Source organism: Melospiza georgiana, chromosome 3, assembly GCF_028018845.1.
Source record: "Melospiza georgiana isolate bMelGeo1 chromosome 3, bMelGeo1.pri, whole genome shotgun sequence".
NCBI lineage: Eukaryota > Metazoa > Chordata > Aves > Passeriformes > Passerellidae > Melospiza > Melospiza georgiana.
In genome coordinates this window covers 100580575-100605024 of record NC_080432.1, presented here as the reverse complement: position 1 = coordinate 100605024, position 24450 = coordinate 100580575, and the positions used below count along the sequence as shown (strand labels likewise).

General features: G+C 40.1%; 1 protein-coding gene across 1 annotated transcript in view; it reads right to left on the bottom strand.

Annotated features, from left to right (window-relative positions):
- The window catches only part of LRRC1 (leucine rich repeat containing 1), a 69001-nt gene that overhangs the window by 22781 nt on the left and 21770 nt on the right, over positions 1–24450 (bottom strand). The window contains exons 3-4 of the mRNA XM_058021191.1: positions 16604–16682; positions 13390–13479 (exon numbers count right to left, since the gene is read on the bottom strand). Coding sequence (XP_057877174.1) covers positions 13390–13479; positions 16604–16682 — 169 coding nt within the window. The remainder of the gene's footprint in view (positions 1–13389; positions 13480–16603; positions 16683–24450) is intronic.

The window sequence follows — 24450 nt, the reverse complement described above, 5'->3', positions numbered from 1 at the left end:
AACAGAGTATGCTACATTATATCTGAACTGCTTTTACTCACTGGCTTTCAGAATGTGGCATGGGCTACCAAAGTCAGAGAGCCCCAGGTAAGCCCATCTCTGTCCTAATGACAGCGTGCTCATTACTCTAAGTGACATTATGCTGCTAAGCGGCTCGCTTACTCCAGATCCCAGGCTTTTACTAGCATCACCATAGCAACATTCAGATTTCTCAGGGGTTTATTTATGACTAAATGGAACACAAGGAGTCAGACATTATCCCAACACTATAATCTGCTCTAATCCTCCGCCATCCCAGGGAAAAATGAAAATCAGATACGGTGACTGCAAGTAAGTTTTCCGTAACAGAAATATGTTCTGTCCTGGTGTGCAGGGAAGGGGGAAAATGTGCTAGGCCTTGAATAAATCTAGATAAAAAACAAGAATTCCACAAAATTTAAAATAGATGTTAATTTTAAATTGTACACTTTAGGGGAAAAAGGCCAAACAGATCCATGCATTAAGCCTACATAAAACTGAAATATTTTCTCATCTCAAACAATACCAGCTTACCAAACTACAGAATAATTAGTTAGCTCCAGTAAAAAAAACAGCTGATAATAAAACTTAAACCTCAAAAAAAAAAAAAAAAGAAATCTTCACATTGCAACTTCAGTACAGTTATCTAAGCAGAGAAAAGCAACAGAATTGATTTAATGATTAGTTAAAAGGGAGAGAAGATTTTTCATGGATTGACTTTTGATGGTGTCTGAAAAACAAATCCTTATCTCATGCACCTGTTTCATAGTGCATTCAAAAAACAGTGAATGAAATCTCACGGCAGCTTTGATTACAGTCTCAGCAGCCCTTTCCAGCTTTTAATACAAGCACATTTTACTCATTGGCTTCTGTATCCCTCCAGAAGTACAGTTTAAATATGCCATACAGACAAAGATACTTTAGTAGAAGTCTATTACAAATTCAATTAAAAGATAAGTGAGAATAATTCTACTACTGCCACTCAAAATCATTGACAGAAATAAGCAAGCCATCACTCCAACAACACAAGAGAATATTCACACATAAAAATTTTAACACTATAAAACACAAGTCAAGTTGGGACAGGGTATCCAGCGTCCTCAATGAGTCCAAACAAGTGGGAGAGGAAAGGGGTGATGAGAACCCTTCTCTCCAAAAGCAATGTGGGTCTGGTGTTGCTGGCATTGCCACCCACAGACTGCCGTTACACTCGTGCTCACAGGTTTTCTAGAAACCTCTTTCCACCTTCCTTTGAATGTTCCACTTTCTCTTCAAGCTTATATTAGGTGAGGTCCATGATTCATTTTTATCAAGAGAATACAAAAGACATGTGCACACCTCCAAGCTGCCTTGAAATCTTGTGTTTACACATCACCCCACATCTACTTATCTCCCTCCCCATCACGCTGAAGCATTGATGAGTAAAATGGTGCAATCTCTTAATTTCTTTTCTTACCTCAGACACCACTTTGGCTGTGGCTGAACAGAAATCTTTGTCAGAAAAGCATATTCAACTGCAAGAACTCGGGAACCACCATGTTAACCAGATGCATCATATCATTACACTGGGGCAGGCCTGTGAATCAGATCAAGAAACTGATCCTGCTTAAAAATAACCCCGCAAGGAGAGTAGCACAGATCCTCAATCCAAAACAGAGTAAATCCCCTTAAACACCTGGGCCAGTACGGCTGCCAAGAAGGTGCAAGGAGGCAGCTGTGCTGCAGCACTGTGAGCACTCCCTGGCAGCTGTGCCCCTGTGAGCATCTCTGCAGAGTGACTGTGGCCCACCACAGCCCCAGCCTAGGCTCTCTTCTTGTGGCATTCAGCCAGATTATGTTTTCATCGCTAAGGACACAGCTTTCTGAGGGAGAAATGCTGTATTTATTCTACAGCTACTCTCACACAGAGCATGTTAACAAAAGAAATTATACTGCCCCACACTCCTTCATCCTTTCTACTTCTTCCAAGGTCTTGAGTCCAAATCCAATATAAGCAGACCCCAATAAGCAAAATTAAGCTTCCTAGCAACATAGAGACCTAAGTCTACGAAGTTTAAACCAGCAAAGCTGCATCATTAGAGTGAAATACCATGTTTAAGATGGGTCCATTTCATAAAGAGGTCAGAAAATGAAAGGAAATTTCCTACTTCTTATTCTTATATCGTGACTAGTTACAGATATGGCTCCCAGCAAACCTATGCGCTGCAATCTAAAATGTGACAGCTACTGGATAAAACAGCACCATATAAAAGACAGGCTGACGTACTGAAGCATTAATCTCCAATACATTAAAAAGCAGAAGTACAGCTGGTCCTTACACTTACCAACAGGGTATTAACAAATTGTGTCTGTACTAACATTTTTCTGATTTTACGTTCTGTTGAGAAACACAATTTTGAGTCTTTTGCAAGAAAAAGTTGACATGACTTGTTATTTTTCAAATATCTTTTCTGATTTAGTAACACTCTCTCCAGAAAGTGCAATCCTTTTTTTTCTCAGCTACAAATAACTATTTTTCACAATATACTAAATGAAATAATTTATTTTTTCCCTATGTCCTTAATTTTACAGGTGCACTGCCAGTCCAGTATTTCTAAAGTCCCTGAAAAGAACTAAAGCAAGCCATACCTTATTGATTTCAGAATCTTCCCCTAATTCTAATCTCTGTCTTGTAGGGAAATATCAGTCATGGGAAGTTACCATAAAACATAAAGGCAATAGCAATCTAATTTACTCAGACTAAAGAGAGACCCATCAGCAGCTGTTCAACAACTGCATTTAGAAATGCAAACGCACCACAGAGCATTGCAGGCTGCTTTCCAATGAACAGTCCTTACTCCCCAAAACAAAAAATCCAACAGAAAATGCACAAGCAGATGTAATTTATCTTCTAAAGGAGGGAAAAAAAAAAAAAAAAACAGCAAAAAGAGGGAAAAAAAAAAAAAACAAGAAGGAATTATTTCACCACAGTTGAAAAAAGTATTAATATTGTAATAATTCTCACTATAAAAGCTACCACACAGACCTCAAACACTGAGCACGTGTGTGAAATTACTGAGCACAAGGAAACAGACAAACCAAGCAGAGGATGAAGGTAACTTAAATGACAAGTTTTCCATCTCAGCATTCTTTACAACTTCCAGTATAAGGCTGGAGCCAAGTTGAATTTAAAGGTACAACATGGCTAAAAGTGTCAGTTTCAGTATAAACCAGATATACTCGTTCAGCAATCTACCTACAGTAACTGTAAATATTAGTATTCATTGTGTGAGCGAAATCAATAACTGAGAACAAAACTAATAGCAACAAAGTAGACAAAAATGCTGAAGTGTTTTTTCCTGATCATTCCAGTCTGGTTTTGAAAGAGAAACATGCAATTCAACACAACCTACAGACACGGAATACCACAAATATTCCTTCATCAACTGCAGCAGTCTACTCTAAAACAAAAAACAGACTAGAATCATCCACTAAAACCAGAAACAAAGCCTGTTGCTCTTTTTCTTCCAAAGCACGTCAGTTTGGACTGATTACAAGGGGATTATCAGCACCACTGTGTTCCACAAAACAACCTTTTCACTGACAGATGACTCTCTAAACAACAGAGATTTACTGCAATAGGTTTAAAAACATCACTGAAGTTAAAAAAAAAAAAAGGAGAAAAAAAAGACAGCTGTTCTGTAGTTACTCTGGATAAAATTACATTTTCAGCGTACAGCAGACATTAAATGTACTTTATTTTTTAAAGTTATAAAATACAAAACTGCTATGAGTTTATCCTAGAACTTGAACCTTGAGAGACAGTTGCAGCATATTCCTCAATCCATGGGGACAGAAAGTCAGCCTTAGGAGTAACAACAGACAGCACAATACACACACCCCCATTTCTGTCACAGCCCCTGCAAAAAGACTGGGAGCTCCAAGCCCTTGGCAGAGACCAGCAAAGGTTTCTGAGAGAGGCACTGGGAAGCATGATTAGACATATGCTATTTCCTTGTGGGAAGAAAAAAAAATGCTATAACTATGGAAATGAAAAGAGAAATGTCAGAAGAGCTAGGAGAAAACAGGATAGATGACAAAATAGAATTGATATAAAAGCTGAAGATGCTCAGTCAATAAAAACTGAACAAAGCCCTTCTCTTGATTAATAAAAGCTACACTTTTCCACCTTATGACAAAAGCAGCACTCAGCTGAGCCAGCACAACAAGAGTACAGGCTTTGGGAAATAAGGAAGCAAAGCTGGAAGAAATGAAGATCTAAAGCACCTGCAGAAATCCATGGCCCAATACACACCCCCTCCAGCAATCTTCAGCTGGTTGGGGGAATATAAAATCCCAAATGTAATTTCTCCTCACGTTTGGAAAATTGGAAAAAGAGGGGGAAGACAGGAGAATGGGCAGAGCCCCCATATTTATACAGAATAAAATAAGGTCCTGCACAATAAGGATAGGTAAGGTGAGAACACAGTATAGACTCTGAATACGGTCTGGTATTACACTCTTTACGCAGCAGCAATGACCACAGAACACAGCCCAAGGATACAGCACACAGAAATGGGAGATTTAGTCCACATTTTGACCAGTGCACCAGTTCCAAATGATTTCAGTTCACTGGGCCAGCATCTGAAGATTACTGGTACTTAGATACCCTGCCTGGGTATACAGCACATACACTGAAACATCCATCATGACAATACACTGGGAAGGAAAGGACCCAAAAGTAGGCAATTTACTGTCCTTTTTTTTTTGTGCAGAAAAAGAATATGGGGTCTCTGTCTATTCAAGGGTCTTCCAAGATATAAGCTAACTGTGGTACTCTGATAATGGCATAAAAATGCATTAAACTAGCCATATTTAAGTATATTCCAGCCCATTGGCACTGGCCAAATAAAACTACCAGTGACATGTATGACCCTGCCCCAGGACACAGCTGGGGCTAGTTAGATGACTACAGACTCATGTGACAGGATCCTAGCAAGCTACTGCCATCCCACAAGGCTCCCAGCTGCAGATCAACAATGCACTGAGAGCCTGGCGTTTAGCAGCTTTTATTCTCCAGGAAAATGACAGAGTTAATCAATAACTAGCTAGCTCTCAAAATACCTCTTACTCAGACTCTAAGTATTTGAAGGTACAACATATACCTTTGGGATAGGCTCCTGTTCCAAATCACTCCCAAAAACAACCTCTTTCTCTTCTCCTCTCGTGATTGTTTCCTCAACTGCACAAACCCTGGAAAGACCAAATGTCCAAACTCCCAAGGCTACATCAACCACATCATCCTGGTCTGCATAAAAAAGAGTGTGGCCAGCAGGTCAAGGGAAGTGATTCTATTCTGCCCGGCTGAGACCCCACCCGGAGCACTGCAACCAGCTCCAGGGGCCCCAGCACAGGAAAGGCACAGTCTTGCTGGAGCAGATCCAGAGGAGGGCCACAAAAATGATAAGAGGCCTGGAGCACCTATCCTGTGAGAACAGGCCCAGAGAGTTTGCACTTTTCAGTCAGGAGAAGAAATTTTTTACTATGAGTGTAATGAGACACTCTAACAGGACACTCTGAGAAGCTGCAGATGCCTCCTCCCTAGAAGCCAAAGTCAGATAGAACAGGGCTCTGAGCAACCATACCTAATGAAAGGCATTCCTGCCCACAACAGAAGGGGTGGATTAGATGATCTCTGAAGGTCCCTTCCAACCAACCCAAACCACTCTATCAAATTAGGTGCTTAAAGTTGGATTGTCTCAAGAGCTCCTGTAGCATGTACCCATTTTCAGAGTTAATTACCACTTCAATTCTTCCCTGAGACTGCATTACTTCACCCAGTTACTATACCTGCCAGCAACCTATTGTCCCTGAGCCTGAACAACAGCTCCATGTGGGTTTTTGGTGTAATGACATCTCCAATGCAACAGAAGCAGTATCGGCCACATAAGAATTCATATCCATTATATGGCAACCTACAAACAGCAGCGTAGTCCTGCCTTGGTTACTTTTTGCTCATCAAACTTGTTTTACAATGTGAATGATAAAAAAGAGCATTGATGAACTTTTGCAGAGCTAATCTGACAGAACTGAAAAAGAGACCTTCTGTCCACACCATGCAACAGGGGAGAGCAATCTATGCAAATTCTTAGGTACTGAATGCCAGAAATCCTTAGATGAGTTAGAAATTACAGGAAGTATTAATTTCCTAATTGAGGGCACTTCCTTATTTCAAAACAAACTGATCTTCACACACATGAAGTCCTGTGGTTCTATGCCAGAATACAAGAGAAGCTGGAAAAACAACTAGAAACCAAAGTAACTAAATTTGGGGTTGATGAAATTGTTAATTTTGTCTCACCAGTATTATTAAAGACCATTCTTCCAGAAATATCTTTGAAAGCTTTCCTCCTCCTCCTTTTTGGATGCAAAGCAACTTCACATAACTTGTATCTAAATTAAACATTATTCTTTACTCTCAAGTTTAAATGTATAAAAGCATTATATGAGGGGAAAGGCAAGAGGCTTGCCATAGCAGTCTACTTCTAGAGTTTGATAAGCAGAACAGCAGCCCAGCAGTAATTCTTGTAACAATATCTGAAATTAAGGATTATGTTCTTAACATTTGTAATTTCTACAGAGCTGGGAGAATTGGACACAAATTAGGGTGGGGAAATACTCCTTCCAAAGACTGTTTTTAAATAGGGACCAAAGAAATGAAGTTGACAATTTCGTCATCCTGGGTTTTAACGCAAGGACTCTGACTGAAAGTCAGAGAAAAGTGCATTTGCATAGTCAGTTACTTGAATTGAATTGTCAATACCATTAATTGGCCCATAAAAAGCTACACATCTTCCACAAGCAAAAACTGGATAAAAATTGTTATTAGCCACTAACTGAGGGAAAGCCTCAATAGATGCCAGTAGTACAAGTCACATTTATATTTTAAAAATAAAGTTCTCCATTTTATGGCCAAGGAATTTTCTAAATGTGCTACAGAGATAATCTAAATTGGTCTAACTTGCTTCTCAAGACTACTGAAATGGATTGAGAAGGCTAAGCCCACTATTACAACAAAATTTTTGTTTTTAAAATATCATCCACTCATGCAACATCAATCTTCAATGACTTCAACAAAAATGGAATTATTTTACTTTTCAAAAATACTGCTAAAGATATGTTAAATATCTTTTTCTTGTGCAACATAAAGGATGCAACATCTCTTATTTGAAGGCCAGATGGCACTGCATTCACCATTACATTGCTAGTGTTCCTGAAATAAACTTCTGAGTTCTTAACATTCAGTTTTGTCATTTACCAACCAGCTGTGATTAACACTGAATGCTCTACCTACTCAAACTCTGTAAATATTTCTTGCCATGCTAAATTCAGTTAAGCCACAGTAGGAGTTTTTAATACTATTTATATCAGCCTAGCCAGACCACCTACATATAGCCGTCCTTCTACGTATTTGTGAGAAAAGCTTCCCCATCACTTCTGTCCGATCATGTAAGACTCTGTGTTAATGGGACATTATTATGCTAAACCTGAAAAGAGAATTAAATTGTCTTGTTCCACACAATTTTAAGAACATTCTCCATTCTGTGTGATGCTACCAGATGCATAATCTACACTTGAAACATCCAGGCATACACTAAGAAAAACACAGGCACGGACTGGCCCAAGAACCCATTCTAAGGATTAGTATGCCATTCTGATCTGCTTCTGGACCATCTGCACTGAGCAGATCACCCCTGCCTTTGAAGATCTTTTATTCTCCAGCTACTTCTTCCATGATCAACATTACAGATTCTGTTTCAAAAGCTGCTGAAAACTTTGAAACCTCTCGAATTAAACATACATATGCAAAACCATCCCCCCAGTGACTAACACGAAATCTCTGGGTACTTGTGGTTCCATGACTGTTGAAAAACATGCCTGTAACAAATCTTTCTCCAAAACAATGCTCCTAAAGCACACCAACATTTGTTCTATTCTTTTCATTATGTTCACTTTCATAATGAAAGGCCTATTTCAGCATTCTACCTGCTAGCTGGAAATGTTAAGAGGAAAATATCTCTGCTTACCTGGTAATTCCCTTTCAGTAGTAACGTTCCACAGATCCATTCAGCCTGCTTGCAGCTTGGGGGTAAACCAGACTCATCAGACATCAGCATCAGAATATCCTTCACATCTAAAAAAATTCACCCCTCCCCACATCAAAAGTTTCTGAAGCTAAAATAAAGCTATGCTACTTTCTTGCATCACAGATTGTGCAATTGTCTTTAAAAAAAAGGAGTGGAGGGGGAGGGGGAAACTGAATGATGGGGATACTACAAATCATTCTGTTTCGGTGATCTTTTGTTGAACCCTCAGGATTTTGAAATCATGTCCAAGCAGGAGACCATCTGTGTATTTTTAGGGGAAGAATAAAAATTGTGTACCGCAGAGGAAAGATTTTTTCATCTGCCATGTACGGAACTTTCAAAATACCCTACCTGCCAGTCATGAATAATCTTTTACTTTAAAGCAAAAAAAAAAGTCATCTGGTAATCTTTATCTTTCCCATGCTAAAAAAATGCTGAAAGCTAAAAACTGGATATGAGTTAGGTGCCTGGTGTGCCAATGGGCAGCAGGTCTTCAATCATAATTTAAAATACACTATTTTAAAGCTCTGCCCTTTGCTTCAGCTGTTTAAGAATTTAGTTGATTTTGGCACCCTTAGAGAACGTGACAGATAACTGTCTTTTTCAGATATGCATTTCATGCTGAAATTACTGTTTTTTCAGCTAAGGCCAATTCCTCATGAAGTACTGTTCTGAGAGTCCAATGCTAGATTAAACATTGCAGACACATAAAAGGCTTTCCAAAGAAGGTACCTGGATCTTATTCAAGCCTAAGAACCACAAATAAATAACAAACACACAAAGCTGACACAATCTCTCTTCTCTTTCTAGACATTAAGCTGGGAGGACCACTATGCAGATCTCTAAAATCATCAGTCTTTACTGGGAAAAAGCCAATATAACAGTGGCCTGAAGCCAACACTACAGAATGAACACATATGGACAAGAAAGGTGCTGGAATATTCATACTATTATTATAAGACATGCCCTAGGAAGCCTCACAGACATCCCAATTTATTCAAATATCCTTATGTACAAATACTCTGATTTTCAGTTTCAGGAAAAAGTCATGCCCTGTGTTTTGGCTGCTATGTGAATAAGGAAGTATTGAAGAAAAATAATCCTGGAAGCAAGGGGAAATTCCTAAATGTTACCCACGGTGGGAGGAACAGGTTATGCCTGTTTGTTGGGCAGCTCTAGACACAGACGGCCCTGCAGAATAGGCAAGGAAATTAGACTTGCTCTCATTAGTCTGAGAAAGGCTGTAAAAGACACTCCTACTCACAGCTTAAATGGTGTAACTAACTTGTCTCTCCAAATGGTTCAACTAGCCAACAGGACAATCCCTGCTCCAAACTGCACCCACCTAATTATCAGCTTAATTATCTCCCATGCAATAGCATTCACTGCTTTACTCCAAATAGGAACCAAACCATGAGTCAAGAGAACACAAATCACAGAGAAACACAAAAAGCAGCACTGGTAATATGAGGATACCTAGTCTGTTATCCAGTCCTGTGCTCATCACACATCTTTCTAGAAAGCCCTGAAACAGTATATGAGCTTAAAGGAAGTAGGTTTAATCCAGCAAGAAAAATACAGCACGTGTAACAGCACCAGGAAAGCAGAGTGAAGTGGTCACACAGAGTAAGAAAAGCTGACATACTCGGAGCATGGCTATGCATAAGCAAGAGGAAAGACAAAATGGTCAAGGAAAGCCTTGCCTATGTTCTTCGAACTTCCAGCTGTAAGTATTTAAAAATATTCCTTCTGGCAATACAAAGGAAAAGAAAAATATAGAAGATCTGTGCAGAAGAATGCCTAACAGCACAGTAAAAGTACTGATGGAACTCTGCATATCAGCAGTTTGAACAAGCTCAGACACTGGCCTGGGATGGTGAAGCTGAACTCTGGCACTCATACATCAGACCATGGGAAAAACAGGCTGGAGATGTCTGTCCAATTCACAAGGAAGACACACTTCCAGTAAGGACTCCCAGCAAGGCAATTGAGCTCTATTATCTGCCATTAGTAAGTACTCACTAACATTAAAGTACTGCTGTTTGTAAAAGATTTGCCATTGCTTTTGCTGCTTTCCCCATTTAAGGGCAAATTGCCATCACCACAAGATTATAAGTAGGTAGCTCAAAAACAGAGAGAGAGACACTAAGTACATACTGATCTCTGTGCTACATGAAGATGAGTTGGAGATTTCACTGGCTGTTCTAGGCATTTCCTAGACAGCACCATAAGACTGTAAGCAATCAGGATGCATTTCTCCAAGTTTCCACATACTCCAGTGGCCAGAAGACCTGCAGAAAGCACTGGGACTTCAAATCTTTCCCCAGACAAATCCAACTATAGTAGAATAACTACCGGTATATTTTTACTGGCAGCTCTCATTGGTCCAGCTTATTCCATCAAATAACAACATGCATTATTATCCAAAGCATATTGAAACTCCAATAATGCATTTACAAACATATCCAAACACCTTTTACAGACTTACTTAGTCTGCTCAGCCAGAAAACCAAAACCAGCACTACCTTTCAACTCCCAGCATTGGGGGAATGGAGTCCCAGCAGATAAAAAATAACAAAGGAAGGAACAAGTACAAGTACAAATGTGTGGGTTTTACCTTTGGAAATGCCACTGCTTTTACCAAATACAAGGTGATTGGCAGCACCATATAATTCACTTCCAGTAAATGATGAAAATTTTGCCAACTAAAATAGGACAGTTGCACGTGTTGGTAGCCAGACTGAAAAAAAAATTCTTACTTACAGATCTAATGCTAAAAAGTCAGTAAAATTCACTCTCAAGTGACCCATAAGGATTTTAGGTTCCAGTTCACTACAAGATCTCCCAATTTTGAGTTTGAATCAGATAGGAACTCTCTGTTGGACATTCCTCAATAGACTTCAGGAACAAGTACATTTTGGGTGGACACCCCATGAGTTTCCCTCATGCAACATTATCATTCTCCTGAGTTCAAAACGATGCATTTTCAGTCCAAGCTTCCTGTTGACTTCCCAACACATTCCTACCTATTTTGAATACCTGATAAGGCAAAAACAACAGCCCCACACATCTGTTTCTGCTTCTTTAAATATAAACCTGATAATAAAAGTTTCTACTAATGAGATTAAAATGTTTTTGTAAAAATACAATATTCACGTTGTAAACAGCTAACGTGGGAATACTTCCCAGATCAAAGCATCTGTCAGACTTGAATAAAGCCTATCCCTCCACAAGAACTCATCAAGACCACCAGGACAAGCCTGTGGCTCTTCCCAGCACAAGTGAGGACACCAGATTTTTAGTTTCAATATCAAGGATCAGATACTGATTTTAAAAGAGGATGGGTTGCATTGCTCTGTTCTGTGAGAGCTCATGCTGAAACTGCTTAGGATCAGTAAGAGGTAAATTTTTACCTTTCTTTCTTGCACAGCTCTGCATATCACCATCACTACAAGTTCTGGTATCCCCATTTTAACTGTACCTGTTTCCAGTCATCTGCTCCAAAACAGAGACTATTACCAGTGACACCACCAAATGAGAGGCAGAATAACCAAGAAGGCAGAGCCACCACAGCCAGTGAGGTGTCAGGGAAGCCAACAACCTTCCTGCAGCTACTGTCTGCAAAGCAGCAGTCCACAGCATGCTTTTGGGAATTGTGCTTGTCCTGTTTGTTCTATTTATTTTCAGAATCAGGTGGGATCCCAAATTTTTTGCCTTGATTTTTGGGAAATGCAAAGCTTGAACAGGCCTTTTCTTAGCTGCCAGTGCTGAAAAAGCTGCATGAAAAGTTATGTGAACTCTTACAGTGAAGGAAGAATACCCCAATATCTCACAGTATGAATATCACAACATGGCCCATGCAGTTTTTAGGGAAGACTCTGCCCTAATCACTGGGCTCACACTATCTGTACCTGTTAGTGCTTGTGGGAGGTTTCAAAAGAGATTTTCCACTTCTGTTGCAAGCTGGTGTGATGCCAGCTGGGAGCTCTCATACCCATGGGAAGTGGCTGAAGTAATGCCAGTCTGAACTTGACTACATTGCAGGAGCTCTTATGATTAAGATCCTTTCTGCAGGACTCCTCTCTTTAGAAACATCTGGATTTTACTGAACTAACAACAAACCAGTAAAATGGGTAATAGTTGTGTGCAGCTGTTTGCCAGGAGAGAATACTAAAGATGCCTACATATGCTCAAGGAGAAACTGGACAAGCACACAAAACAGATTCATTACGGGCTATCAATTAGACAAACCAAAATCCAAAGCTCAGGAAATCCTCTGAACCAGAAACAGTCCAGGGATGGAAAAAAGAGTCATCCCACACACACACACACACACACACACACACACACACACACACACACGTTGTTCTTCCAAACCCTCATCAGGCATCCACTTAGGGATATGGCAGAAGGAAGCTGGGCCAGATGAGCCTTTGGGCTGAATCAGCACAGCCATTCTCAAATGTTTAAGTGAAGAGCCATGGAACTACTACTTCTCCCTCAAATTGGAAAAGACACCCTTCTCTCCACTAATGGGAGAGAGATTTCCCATCTGCCAGTGTGGATGTTGATTTCAGTCAAAAGGAAGCACTCAAACATTGCTCACTTCACTTTCCACATGAATCCACTTTGAAAGTCTCTCCTTGCAATGCTGATCTACTTTCCAGAGTGAACAAACATCTTAAAAACACATAAAATTTCATCCTAAAAGCTGTTCCATGAATTTTCAACTCCACAGCTCGCATGGAAGTTTTTTTCAAAACCAGACTGCTCCCACAGCTAGTTAGGAAGCTTCTAAATTTCCATCTGATCACAGCCAGCTTTTACCCATCTGTTCTTGTGCCAGCAATTGCCTGGTTTTGAGCTAAGCTGCAAGCCATCTGACATGTTCACAATAATGGATCAATGGTCTACTTAGGAAAGCAAAAGGTCAGATCAGCATGACAAAACACCGAATTAATTTTGCACCTAAAATTCCAAGTTATTTTAAATTCTAAAGAACAGAGTTTAACTGTACACATACACACTACAAGTTCTGCATTAACCTGCTCATGGCAAGTGAAAATGCCAATTTTGTAGGATTTTTTTAAGAGATCCCTCCAACTTGAAAGAACAGAAAAAAAATAAGGATAGACCTGTAAATAATTTTATAGACGTATTAAATACAATTATGTGAATCATTTATAAAAGAAGTGCAACAATAAAGAAAAAAAAATTAAAAAGTAATAAAGTGCAAAGAACTTACTTCCCAATGTTTTCAGGTAGTGCTTGCAGAGAGATGTCATTTACTGAAAGACACGTCAGATTCTGCAATTCAGGAAAGCTTTCAGGCAACCTATGGAGATATTAATTCAAATCAAGGACTTCCAGAAGTACTCACTTCCATGTAAGACTCTTAACAAATATACACAGAGGGAGGAAAGCCCAGATTCTAGCATGAAAATTCTAAAGATCATAAAAAACCACCCAAAATTTAGGGACTTGAAAGTTTTTTCTGTGTCAAAGAACAGGTGATGTACCACTCCTTCCCTGCACCCAACTTGCAACTTCAAAATGCTATAGGGCTTGAGAACATTTTAAGCATTTTCAGAAAACTGAAAAATAAAATCAAATACATTAAAAAAATTACAAACTTTTTTACTATTATTTTCCTGTATAACCAAATGGCAAAATGATTAAATTTTAATCTTATTCAGGCTCCAGTTACATACAGGCTAATAGCATGGCCATTTTCTATTAGCTGCTGGGCTGCTCTTCAATTGCTGCTTTTTTGAAGAAACATGCTGTTCACTGTGAAGACAATGTTCTGCTGTTACAGCATTGCACATTTGCTGGTTCACAGCACAACAGCATGTTAACCCCTCCCTCTTACACTACAAAATGCAGTCACAGGCAGAACACTTGCAGAGCTCCCAACGCCTTTAGGTCCATCACCCAGCTGGTGCTCTGCACGGCGTGGCTCTCCACTCCCTCACCCTGAGGGGCTCCTGTGCCCTGGCTGCTCACTGGCCATACCAAGAAGCTCAGTTTGGAGCTGCACAAGAGACAGGATGAGCTAAGGGGGCCAATTAGGTAAAGAGGCAGAAGCCCCTGGCCCAGCCCCTCAACTTCTGCTCAGCCCCCAGAGCATGCAACACAAGATCAAGCTGTAGCATTTGGTTTGGCTCCTGCTCTCCCCACCACCCAGCTCAAGGCACATGGTATGACCTGCAGGCAACCTGACATGGAGACACATTAACAGGAAAATACAACTCTGCACAGGCGGGGTGGGGAGAAGGAAAAAGGCAAATTACACTGTGGGGTGAAAGGGAGTTTTCATGTGATCAATTCTGTACTGCACTACTTCATATTCTGGACCTTATTAACAGAAGATGCTCAATATCTTCAAAATGGAGCTTCAAAAGCTCCACTGGGACCACTCATTACCATTTAGACTCTGAACAGGTTTGAGAGGGGCCTTAAATCGTTTGATTGTCTTTTGCTCACCCTGATGTTAACAGGTAGCTGGAGTCAATTAATTACTGCAGATCCCTTCCAACCAGAACTATTCTAGTCTCTCTACAGCAGGCAGTGGACTTCCATATCTAAAATTAATCTATACATGTGCATAAATATAAATAAATGCATCTGCTTTTTACTGATATAAATAATATATAAACCAGAAATAATCTGAAAACAGCTGGGAAAATGGTCTGCCAGCCATCTTTAATGCTCAGTTTCATCAGAGATTTAAGTTTGACAATGAGGCAGCATACTGTATTAGTGGTAGGACATTGATTGCAAAGATCTCCAACTGGCTTTTAAGCTTAGAGGAATTAAAGACAAGAATCAATGGCTAAAAAAATGTTCTAGAATACTACACAAAAGTAACTATTTGACTTTCCCACTTTGCCTGGGCAAATCAGTGTAAAAACTTACATGCTATTATATAGGTAAAACTGAAATTCTGGATCTCATCACAGAAATACCTGGCAACCATATGTAAACAGTTCCTGGAATCTGTGCTTTCTAACTTGGACTGCTTGGAGTGATGTTTTCCAGGACATGCACATGCTTAGGAGCCACTTTATCAAGAATTTTTAGAATTCCCTTAAATTATCAACACAGAGTTAGGAGATCTATTTCAACATCACTGAAAAACTCTTTTGTGAATTCCACAAAGCAGTAGCTGTGCATTACAGCTATTGTTTAAGGAAACACATTACTCGGGCCTCAGGCCTTACTGAGCACACAGAATGAATGAAGGGGAGTAACTAGAACACTATTACTGACACTTTTGATTTCAATACCAGGGGACACAGATCTGAGCTTTATACACTGCAACTGATGCCTGGAAAAAAGCTGTTCAGTGACCCTCACCACTTGTGTATCCAAACATCAGTTCAGCCTCAGTTTGCTTTGCCGGATTTTTGTGGTATTATTATCCTCACTACATAAATAGGCTACAGAGCCAGGGGGATTAAGATCACAAGTGTCCCTTTAATGCTCAGCGATGTGACTTTCAGAGAACTTAGGAGGCACTATGGGCAATATTCAAAGCACACGTCTGAAGAATCTGAGCTGTACACGTGGGAGAAGCAGTCTTGCAAAACCACTGGAGCGGCTTAAGCTCTTACAGACTCCTGTTTGTTAGCACTGCAGCAGCCCAGCCAGCCAGCCAGCCCTGCAAGTATCCCAGTACAAAGCAAAGCAGGTCACTGAGCACCCACTGTGAACACTCTGCCTTATGTGACTTGCTCAGCATCACAAAGCAGCTCTGTGGCAACGGCTGGTTCAAGAAATAGTTCTCCAAATAGTATTCAAAGGCTTTAACTAGCAAATCACCTCCTCTTTGCCAGTTCCACCCTCACTTTACTAGATAAATTCCAAATTCTTTAGCAAATTGAACAGAGAAATGTAAACAAAACTCCTCTTCCATACTAGAAGTCTGCATAAACCTCAGCTGCTGAGAACAGAGGCTGGCAGCAGACTCAGCAGCCACTGACAAACACAGCACATTTCTGCCTCATGTTACTGCATGTCACTGTGTCCCAATTGATGGCAGGGTGATGAAATGCTAGTCCAAGCTTTAATCATTAGTAAAAGCCATTATCTGCAGCAGCTGATCTAAAGCCTATTCTAAATCGTCAGGCACCTGGGTTTGTGCCAATTGATTCCCTCTAACCACTGCTGTATCTTTCCCATGTACGAACATGGTTTTGCTATGCATTTAAGAAAAGGAATGAAAATCATTTTATAGACAATCAGATTTACCAAATCAGATTTTTCTGGCTGGCTAACAAATTTCATCCCCACCCAAAAAACGATGCACATTACTTTTTAAATCTGAACTTTTGCTGCAGTCCCTGCCAGAGGCAAGCGCTCTGGGTCACAATTTTTAAGGGCTTATGTAAAATCATAATTGTTACAGCAGGACTGCAATTCTGGTACATCATATACCAAGAAGAAGGTGAAGTTACCTAGTCAGTGGATTGCCACTGAAATCTGCTACCTGTAGTGCTCTGCAGAATGAGATGCTTTCTGGTATTTCAGGAATATCTGCAGAAGAAAATAAAAAGGAAAAAATTGTCAGTAACTGTATGGCATCGGCATTAAAATTATTGCTTAATGTCAGTAAGTAACTCACTACTGCAAGGTGTTATCTTGGTGTCTTTCAAGACATTTTAACGTGCAAGACTGCTCCCTGTCCAAGTACAGAACTATAGAAGCAGACCCATTTTGTGCTTTTCACATCCCGTTTCCCCTCCTACTCCATGTTAATCCTCCTACTACTCACCTGTCCTTGGACTGATCTTTATCAGACTCTGCCCATCAAAAGAATCAGACAACCAATATGCTAGGGCTGCCCTAAAGAGCCAATTATAATCTGAACCTCTGGTGAATTGATCAATACATGACCACATTCTGTAGTACAAAGGAAAGGAAAACAGTGGAAGGAAGAGAATGTGCAAGCCTCTCCACATGCAATTTACACTCATGGAGCAGAAACAACCTCCCTTACACCACAGCCAAGTAATTCAAAAATTATATTTACAGTGACAGGTTGCAAATAAGTAGTACCATAACTACACCATTTCAGATTGCCAGGAAGTAAACAGAGATATTTGTACATGAAAACAGGTGGATTTTTTTTCAAGGAACTTCAATACAGCACATATATATGCTCAAGTCAAGTACATCTTAGAAATAAAATTGTCTTCTGGCACTCTTATAGCAAACTGAATATCCACAAATAGGCTGCAAGTCTTCTGATTAAGTACCTGTTTACTGTCAGTGAAAATTAAACAAATATTCATGTTTCCTTGAATGCCAAAATTAATCTTTATGATTGATTTTGAAAGTAATTTTAAAAAAGTAAAATTTAAGTAAAGGTTGGACTTCTGTTCCAAAGTTTTTGGCCATTTCCACTGACCTCACCAGCCACATATGATCTAAATACATTGGAAAAAAAAAAGAGAATTAGTTATTTTCCTACCTACTTGACTAACTCAGAATTGAATACCCATGAAATTTGTTCAGATTTTCTCCCCAAAAGAGGTGTGATGGAGAAAGAAGCACAGAAAAGAGGAAAGCACCTGCTCACCAGGTTCATCTCTTGCCAGGTAATCTCACCAAGAGCACCTAATTTGAATGCTTCCCAACTCAGAACAAAATCACAGAATGGTGAGTTGGAAAGCACCAAAAGCATCACCTAGTCCTACCCCCTGCCACAGGCAGGAACACCTTTCCACTAGACCCTGTTGCTCAAAGCTCCATCCAACCTGGCCTTGAAGACTTCCAGTAATGGGGCATCCACAACTTCTCTGGGTAGCCTGTTCCAGTCCCTCATCATCCCCACAGCAGTTAATTTCTTCCTAAAATCTCATCTAAATCTAAGTCAAATAGACAATGGAACTATTATCTTGCATTACAGCAACAACAAGTACGGACACTGAACTTGGCTAACCAACAGCAAGTAAAAAGTGTCATCCACTATCCAGTCTTCATGCTATTCTTCCCTGGGAACTAGCTGGAAATGTTCTGGAAGGGACATCTCTACTTCAAACCTTCTGAGGATGAAGAATTACTTATTTCTGTGCAACCAAGCCAGCATCCACAAACTTTAGAATGCATTTATGTACACACACAACCCTTTCCCACAGAGATACACGCTTCAGCACGACAATCATTCTCACTGATTAAAAACAAACCAGCAAGCAAACAACAAAAAGTAAAGCTAAAGTAAAAATAACAATCCTAATTTGTGTGGGGAAAAAGATATATACACATAAAAACACAACATATAAAGCAGAAGATAAATCCTCAATGCAGAAATTTCTAAAACTAATCATGCTACCAATTTCCTCTCCCAAAATACAGTTTCACTGCCATTCTGCAAATAGTTTCTCTTGTACTTCTGTATGAGGTACTACAAAACCCAGAAAATATGCCTTCTCAACAAAACTATTTTGACATGCTTTTCCTGTTGTAACAGTCTTGGATACTACCTGTAAAAGCCAACAATCACCCAAGCTAAGGAAAAAATTACTGCAATATATATAAGATACCACTTGCAAAAACACAGTATAGGTACTGCTTATAGTCTGGATGTATTTGCAAATTCCTGAATCTGTTCTGGAAATAAAATGTGCTTTCCCAGACTATGAAGTCACTACATGACCAAAATTCGTCAATAAAAAGAAGAGACACGGCAAAAATAAATTTCATTTTTGTAGGTTTTTCTCACATAATCTCTGACCCAGGAGACATGGGTAAAGCAGTGTTGGAAGGAAGAGTTTTCCATGGACAAGAGGCATTGGGTTAGAGAACACCTGGGCAGACCTGACTTCCATAAGTCCAAGGGCCCTGTTGGTGCACGCTCATGCGTGCTGAGGGAGCTGGTGGACACCATGGCCAGACCACTCATGATCATCTCTGAAAGGTCATGGGGATGAAGAGAAGTGTCTGAGGATTGGACAAAAGCAAATGTCAGCCCAGTCTACAAAAAAAGCAAGAAGGGAACTGCTGGCTTGCCAGCTTCACCTCAATCCCTTCAAATAGATGATAAGAAGGTGATCAGGAATAGTCAGCATGGATTCACACCTGATGAAATTTATTGCCTTCCACAATGAAACAACTATCTGGATGGATGAGGGGAGAGCAATGGATATTGTCTCTTTGGACTTTAGCAAGGCTTTTGACACTGTCTTCCACAATAACCTTGTAGGCAAACCCAGTAGGTGCAGACTGAACAAATGGACAGAGGACAGAGAACTCACTGAGCTGTGAGTCCACACCTGGAGAGCTGTGCCACATTCTGGGCTCCTCAGTGCGAGACAGGGAGCTCCTGAAACAGCTCCAAAAGGTGGTTAAGGGACAGGAGCACCTCTATTACAAGAAAGACTGAGGGACTTGGGCCTGTTCACCTCAAGAAGAGACAACTGAGAGGGAATCTCCTCAACATCTATCAGTATCTGAAGGGAGGGTGTCAAGAGGATGTTTCCAGGCTCTTTTTGGTGGTGCCAAGCAATAGGACAAAAGGCAACAGATGGAAACTGATGCACAGGAAGTTCCACCTGACTATAAGGAAAAACATCTTCACTGTGCAAGTGGCCAAGCACTGAAATAGGTTGCCCAGAGAGGCTGTAGAATCTTTTCCCTGGAAATATTCAAGAATCAGCTGGACACAATCCTATGCAATCCTGTGGTACAGGACAATCCTGCTTGAGCAAGGAGGTTGGATCAATGACCCACTGTGTTCCTTTCCAATATTACCCACTCTCTGATTTTGTAAAGTGCATTCCCCTCACTTGATTATTTTTCACTATTCATTTCTCTCTTCTGCCTATCTGGACAAAAGGATGGACAAAAAATCAGTGCAGCTCTCTGAAGCAAGGATCATTATACATTTACTGAATTCATTTTCATTGTCAAGCATCTTAGAAAGATTTCTCAAGCAAAACACAAGTTAAGATACTTCATCACTACGTGTGAAGATTAGTGTAACATTGCATTGAATAAATGAATTCGGAAGAGAAAAGAAGAGGCACATTTTACTACATGACAAGAGTGAGTAATCATTGTAGCAGAGAAGATAACGGTCCATAATAAAACCACTGACATAACCAATGGAATGCAGCAGAGGTTATTAAAATATATAAAGAAGTCCTTGTGTCTCTTGATGGATTAAGAACCTTTCACCATTAGTGTTGAGTACTCAATTTTGTTACAGACATTAACATATACATGCCTGCCAGTATCAGCAACAGTAAGGTTGAATACTTTTCTTGACACTGCTGGATAACCAGCTCAAATCCTACTTAAATATCTAGGATTCTTCTAATGCTACACTCTGATGAATGCTTTGCATTTACACGCTGCCCCAGATGTCCTGGTATGCAGACTGTGCAGCACTGCTAATAATACAGCCATAAACCAAACATAAGCCCTGTGACGTGTGACAGTACAGATACACTGACAGCAGAAATGAACTTGTGGCAGCAGCAGTGGATCAAAATCAGACTCAACAGTCATGCATACAAGAGGGCATGTGTCCCCCACTCCATTCAAAGCACCTCTTCTGATGTTTATTGTTACAGTTTGCACAAGAATTTGCTAACAATTTAGCAAGCCCTGTACAAGTAACTTTAGAAGTAAATTTGACACTAGGGAATTCTGTACTGCCTAGATAAGGAAATTACTTGGAAAAATCCTTCTGATTGATGATAATCCTTTCCTCCTCTCCCCCCCACCTTTTTTTTTTTTTTGGAAGATTTTTACAACAGTTACATCAGTCAATCCACATTCCCCCACTTTTCTTCCTCTAATGGCCGGGAGAGTTATTTTTACACTGATAAAATTTTTGTATGGCACATTTTTTCCAGCATTCTATGTTAAATTTCAAGAATTGATAATATTCCATCTACACAAAGGCTACAGTACAGCTAGCATCCTTTATACATCCTGCAACATTGAACATAATTTCCAACACCTAATCAATATCACAACACCAATGGCCAGGAAAGTCCTGGGCTGTGACAGGGCTGCCAGACCAGAGCTACTCAAAGAGTGACTCTCAAGTATAAGGGTAGAGGTCAAAAAAGTATTTTTGCAAGAACTTTGCTGAATTCTCAGATATGAGAGATGCCCCACATTCCTCAGGGAGAGTTCACCACGCTCAAGAGTCCTTCAGGGAGCAACTACTGGATGCAGTCATATTTTCCAGCTATGAAGGCAGCACAGAGCACTGTGTGTTAGGAGCACAGGAGCTGGCACACTGCATACACCCCAGCCAGAATCAGCAGAACAGACCAGATTTACCTGGTCATAGTGAAAAGTCCACCAAGAGGTATATACAGCACTTTTACATAAAACACCTTTAACTGCTTAGCAACTAGTAGTTAACTCATAAATGTAATTTAACAGCTGATTAGTTTACACCAAATTTATACCCAAGGAAGCCCATTCTAGACTCAAAGACTCTGAATCCATGCAGCATTACCCCTCAGGAGAGATAATCAGCAGCAAACCAGGTCTCATCCATCCAATTCAATACACAGATTATTTCTCATATATAATATACATTATCAACTATGGTATTCACACATACACCCACACACACTGAAGGCCCGTGGATGCATTAAGCACCACAATGCTCAAGTGATTTAGGAGCCTCAGGGTTCTCTTGTCACTTCCAGGGGGGCTCCTCTGTGCCACCCACCTTCTCAGAAGGATCCCTGAGAAGCCTGCTCCTGGAAAAGCTCAGTTCTCCAGCCCTGCTCTCCACCTCTCCTCCCTCTACTAAACATGGAAGGAAACTGCTCACTTTGTCAAATACCTTTCAAGTGGGAATTTGTGCTGCAAGCATTTGTTTGTCTTTCTGAAGGGCTCTCCAGCTGGAAAGCCCAGCTGAGCAGGCTGCTGTGACACAAATGTCCCCACCACATCTCTGCACCCTCCCAAATGCAGCTCCCGAGGGTCTGATACTGCAGGGGGAAGGGATGGAGGAAGGTTACTCATCCTCTCCCTCCATTTCCATACTGAGATCATGACATTCTCATTGATCAGACAGGTTTCCCTTTTTTTTAAAACCAGAAGGCTCTGCTACTAGCCCTGAAGTCAGAAGTAATCAACCTCTTGTGATGAAGTGCTACAAGTTTTGGGGCACAATGTGACAGGAGTCATGTGGTTCTTGCAAAGTCTATTGAGATTAAGTGGTTCTTTTAACAGGCCGTAACATTTTCCTCTTCAGGCTCTGAAGCTGAGGATATACAACACACAAGAGATAAAGTGCTTTCAAGACTTGTCTTTAAAGCTTTAAGGAAAATTCACCAACAGGTTCAGGTTGCATTTTCTCAAGTAAATCCCTTACTGAATAATTAACAAGAAACTGAAGAGACATGTCTCATTTCTCCTCCTCACTGCTTCTGGAAACATCCCTTTCCAAAACACCAGAGGCACCAGGGACAAAGTCCTCACAAAACAGCATTTCACACATACATTTATATTGGACATGTTACTTGAAAGAAACCTGTGCAGGGACATAAGAACAAGCTGGATTTTTGAACAGATAGCATGCTGTAATTCAACAGACTATCCTTCTCAGCCGCAACAAGCAGCAGGAACAGAGATCAGGAGCTGTAAATTTGAAACAGGAGGAAAAAAGAAGGGGGGGAGAGAGAAGGAAGAACTGGAAGACCAGATCACAAGGCAAAAAATAGTTCCAGGTGAATTAGGTGCAAGAGCCCAAGTTTGAACAACAAATTTATGTATTCTGCCTTTTCACTTATACATGCCAGTCAAGAGTTGAACAGAAGAGTTAATGGAGATATTTTTATAAGAATTTCCACCTTGGACCTCAAGGATAATAGGAATTAAATACTTTTGAGAAGTAAGGGTAAAAATTGTGAAAACTAGTATTCTACCTATGAAGCTGTGGATGAGAGAACTTTATTCCAGACTAATTCTTCATTAACTTCATTGTCATGTCATCTTACATTCTCAATAAAATGGAAACTGAAACCCAAGCAAATCTGTAAATACAAGCACTAACAACTTGTCTGCAGATTACCATTTTAATAATCTCTAAGCTAGATTATTCAGAAAATTAAGTTTTTATTTTATGTCACTCCTATATGTACTGTCTGATGTTTAACACTCCAGCTGACACTTGAGGCAGGCCTAAGGTTTCTGCCTACAACTTTTCCTGCTCCTCTCCACAGCTTTCCTTTGGCTTTGTATGAAGGCACTATTGCTAGATGCACACATAAATACATTGGCAAAGTCTCATCAGAAAGAACAGTGAAATCTGACAGAACATGCCATGATGGAAAAATCCACTCTTCTGCAATCCATTTAAAAATAACATCTTCTAGACTTCTCTAATTAAATTATTCTATCATGAGATTTCATTTGTCTTCTCTTTCTCAATCACAGTCACCACTTGCTGCTTCTTCCCTCTCCTTGATGAGAAGCCCTGCACAAGGACATGGTCCAGTAATTTCTCTCCTCACCTTACTTCTCCTGCTGCATATAAAGCTCTCCTCTTCCTCCAACCTACTGACATCAAATTGATTTTAGTGACACAGATTCACAAATCAGATTCGCTTTTACATCACTTCTTCAAAGTAAGTAAGAATTTCTACATGTCTGAGGCACTGTGCAGAGCTCCAGAGTCCAGAAGTCATTTGCAGGAGGTGTTTCTTTCTTCCCTAATCTGCTCCTTTGTGTATCAATCCCTAAACCTCATGTGTAAGAAATTAAAGTGACATTTTTAAGCACAAATTTTAAACTAACCTCAAGGGAGAAATGGGAAATACTACAAAGAAAAGGTATGTCACAAGAAATCAGATGTGTCAAAAAAAGCCCAACTCAAAAAAATCAAAACTTAAGCATGCAACACAATTGTTAGCAAGCAGCCATCTAAAAGAGCAAAAAATTATCTTAGCTCCAAGTCTGCTCTGCTTTCATTAGCACAAAAAAATCCCCCAAATCCCCACAAAACCCAAAACCAGTTACTATTCAGACTATATGCAGACTTAAGTTACTCTACCACCATACAGAACACAACAGTCTCTGGTGGGGTGTTCCATCACTTTCAGGTGTTCACACCAGGGCTGCAGCAACTGCATTCACAGGATGCTTTCTTGTATCAGATAAGACATGTCCATACAGGAGTAGGAGAGCAAATCTTGTTTGTCTGTAAGCACTCACTTGCACACCAATCAGTTCAGAAGGCAAACAAGCAACATCCAGGAGTTGCATATGTTAACAAAAAAGATGTATTTGTCAAATATACTGCCTTCCAGCACAGATTGCTGGCTTCAGG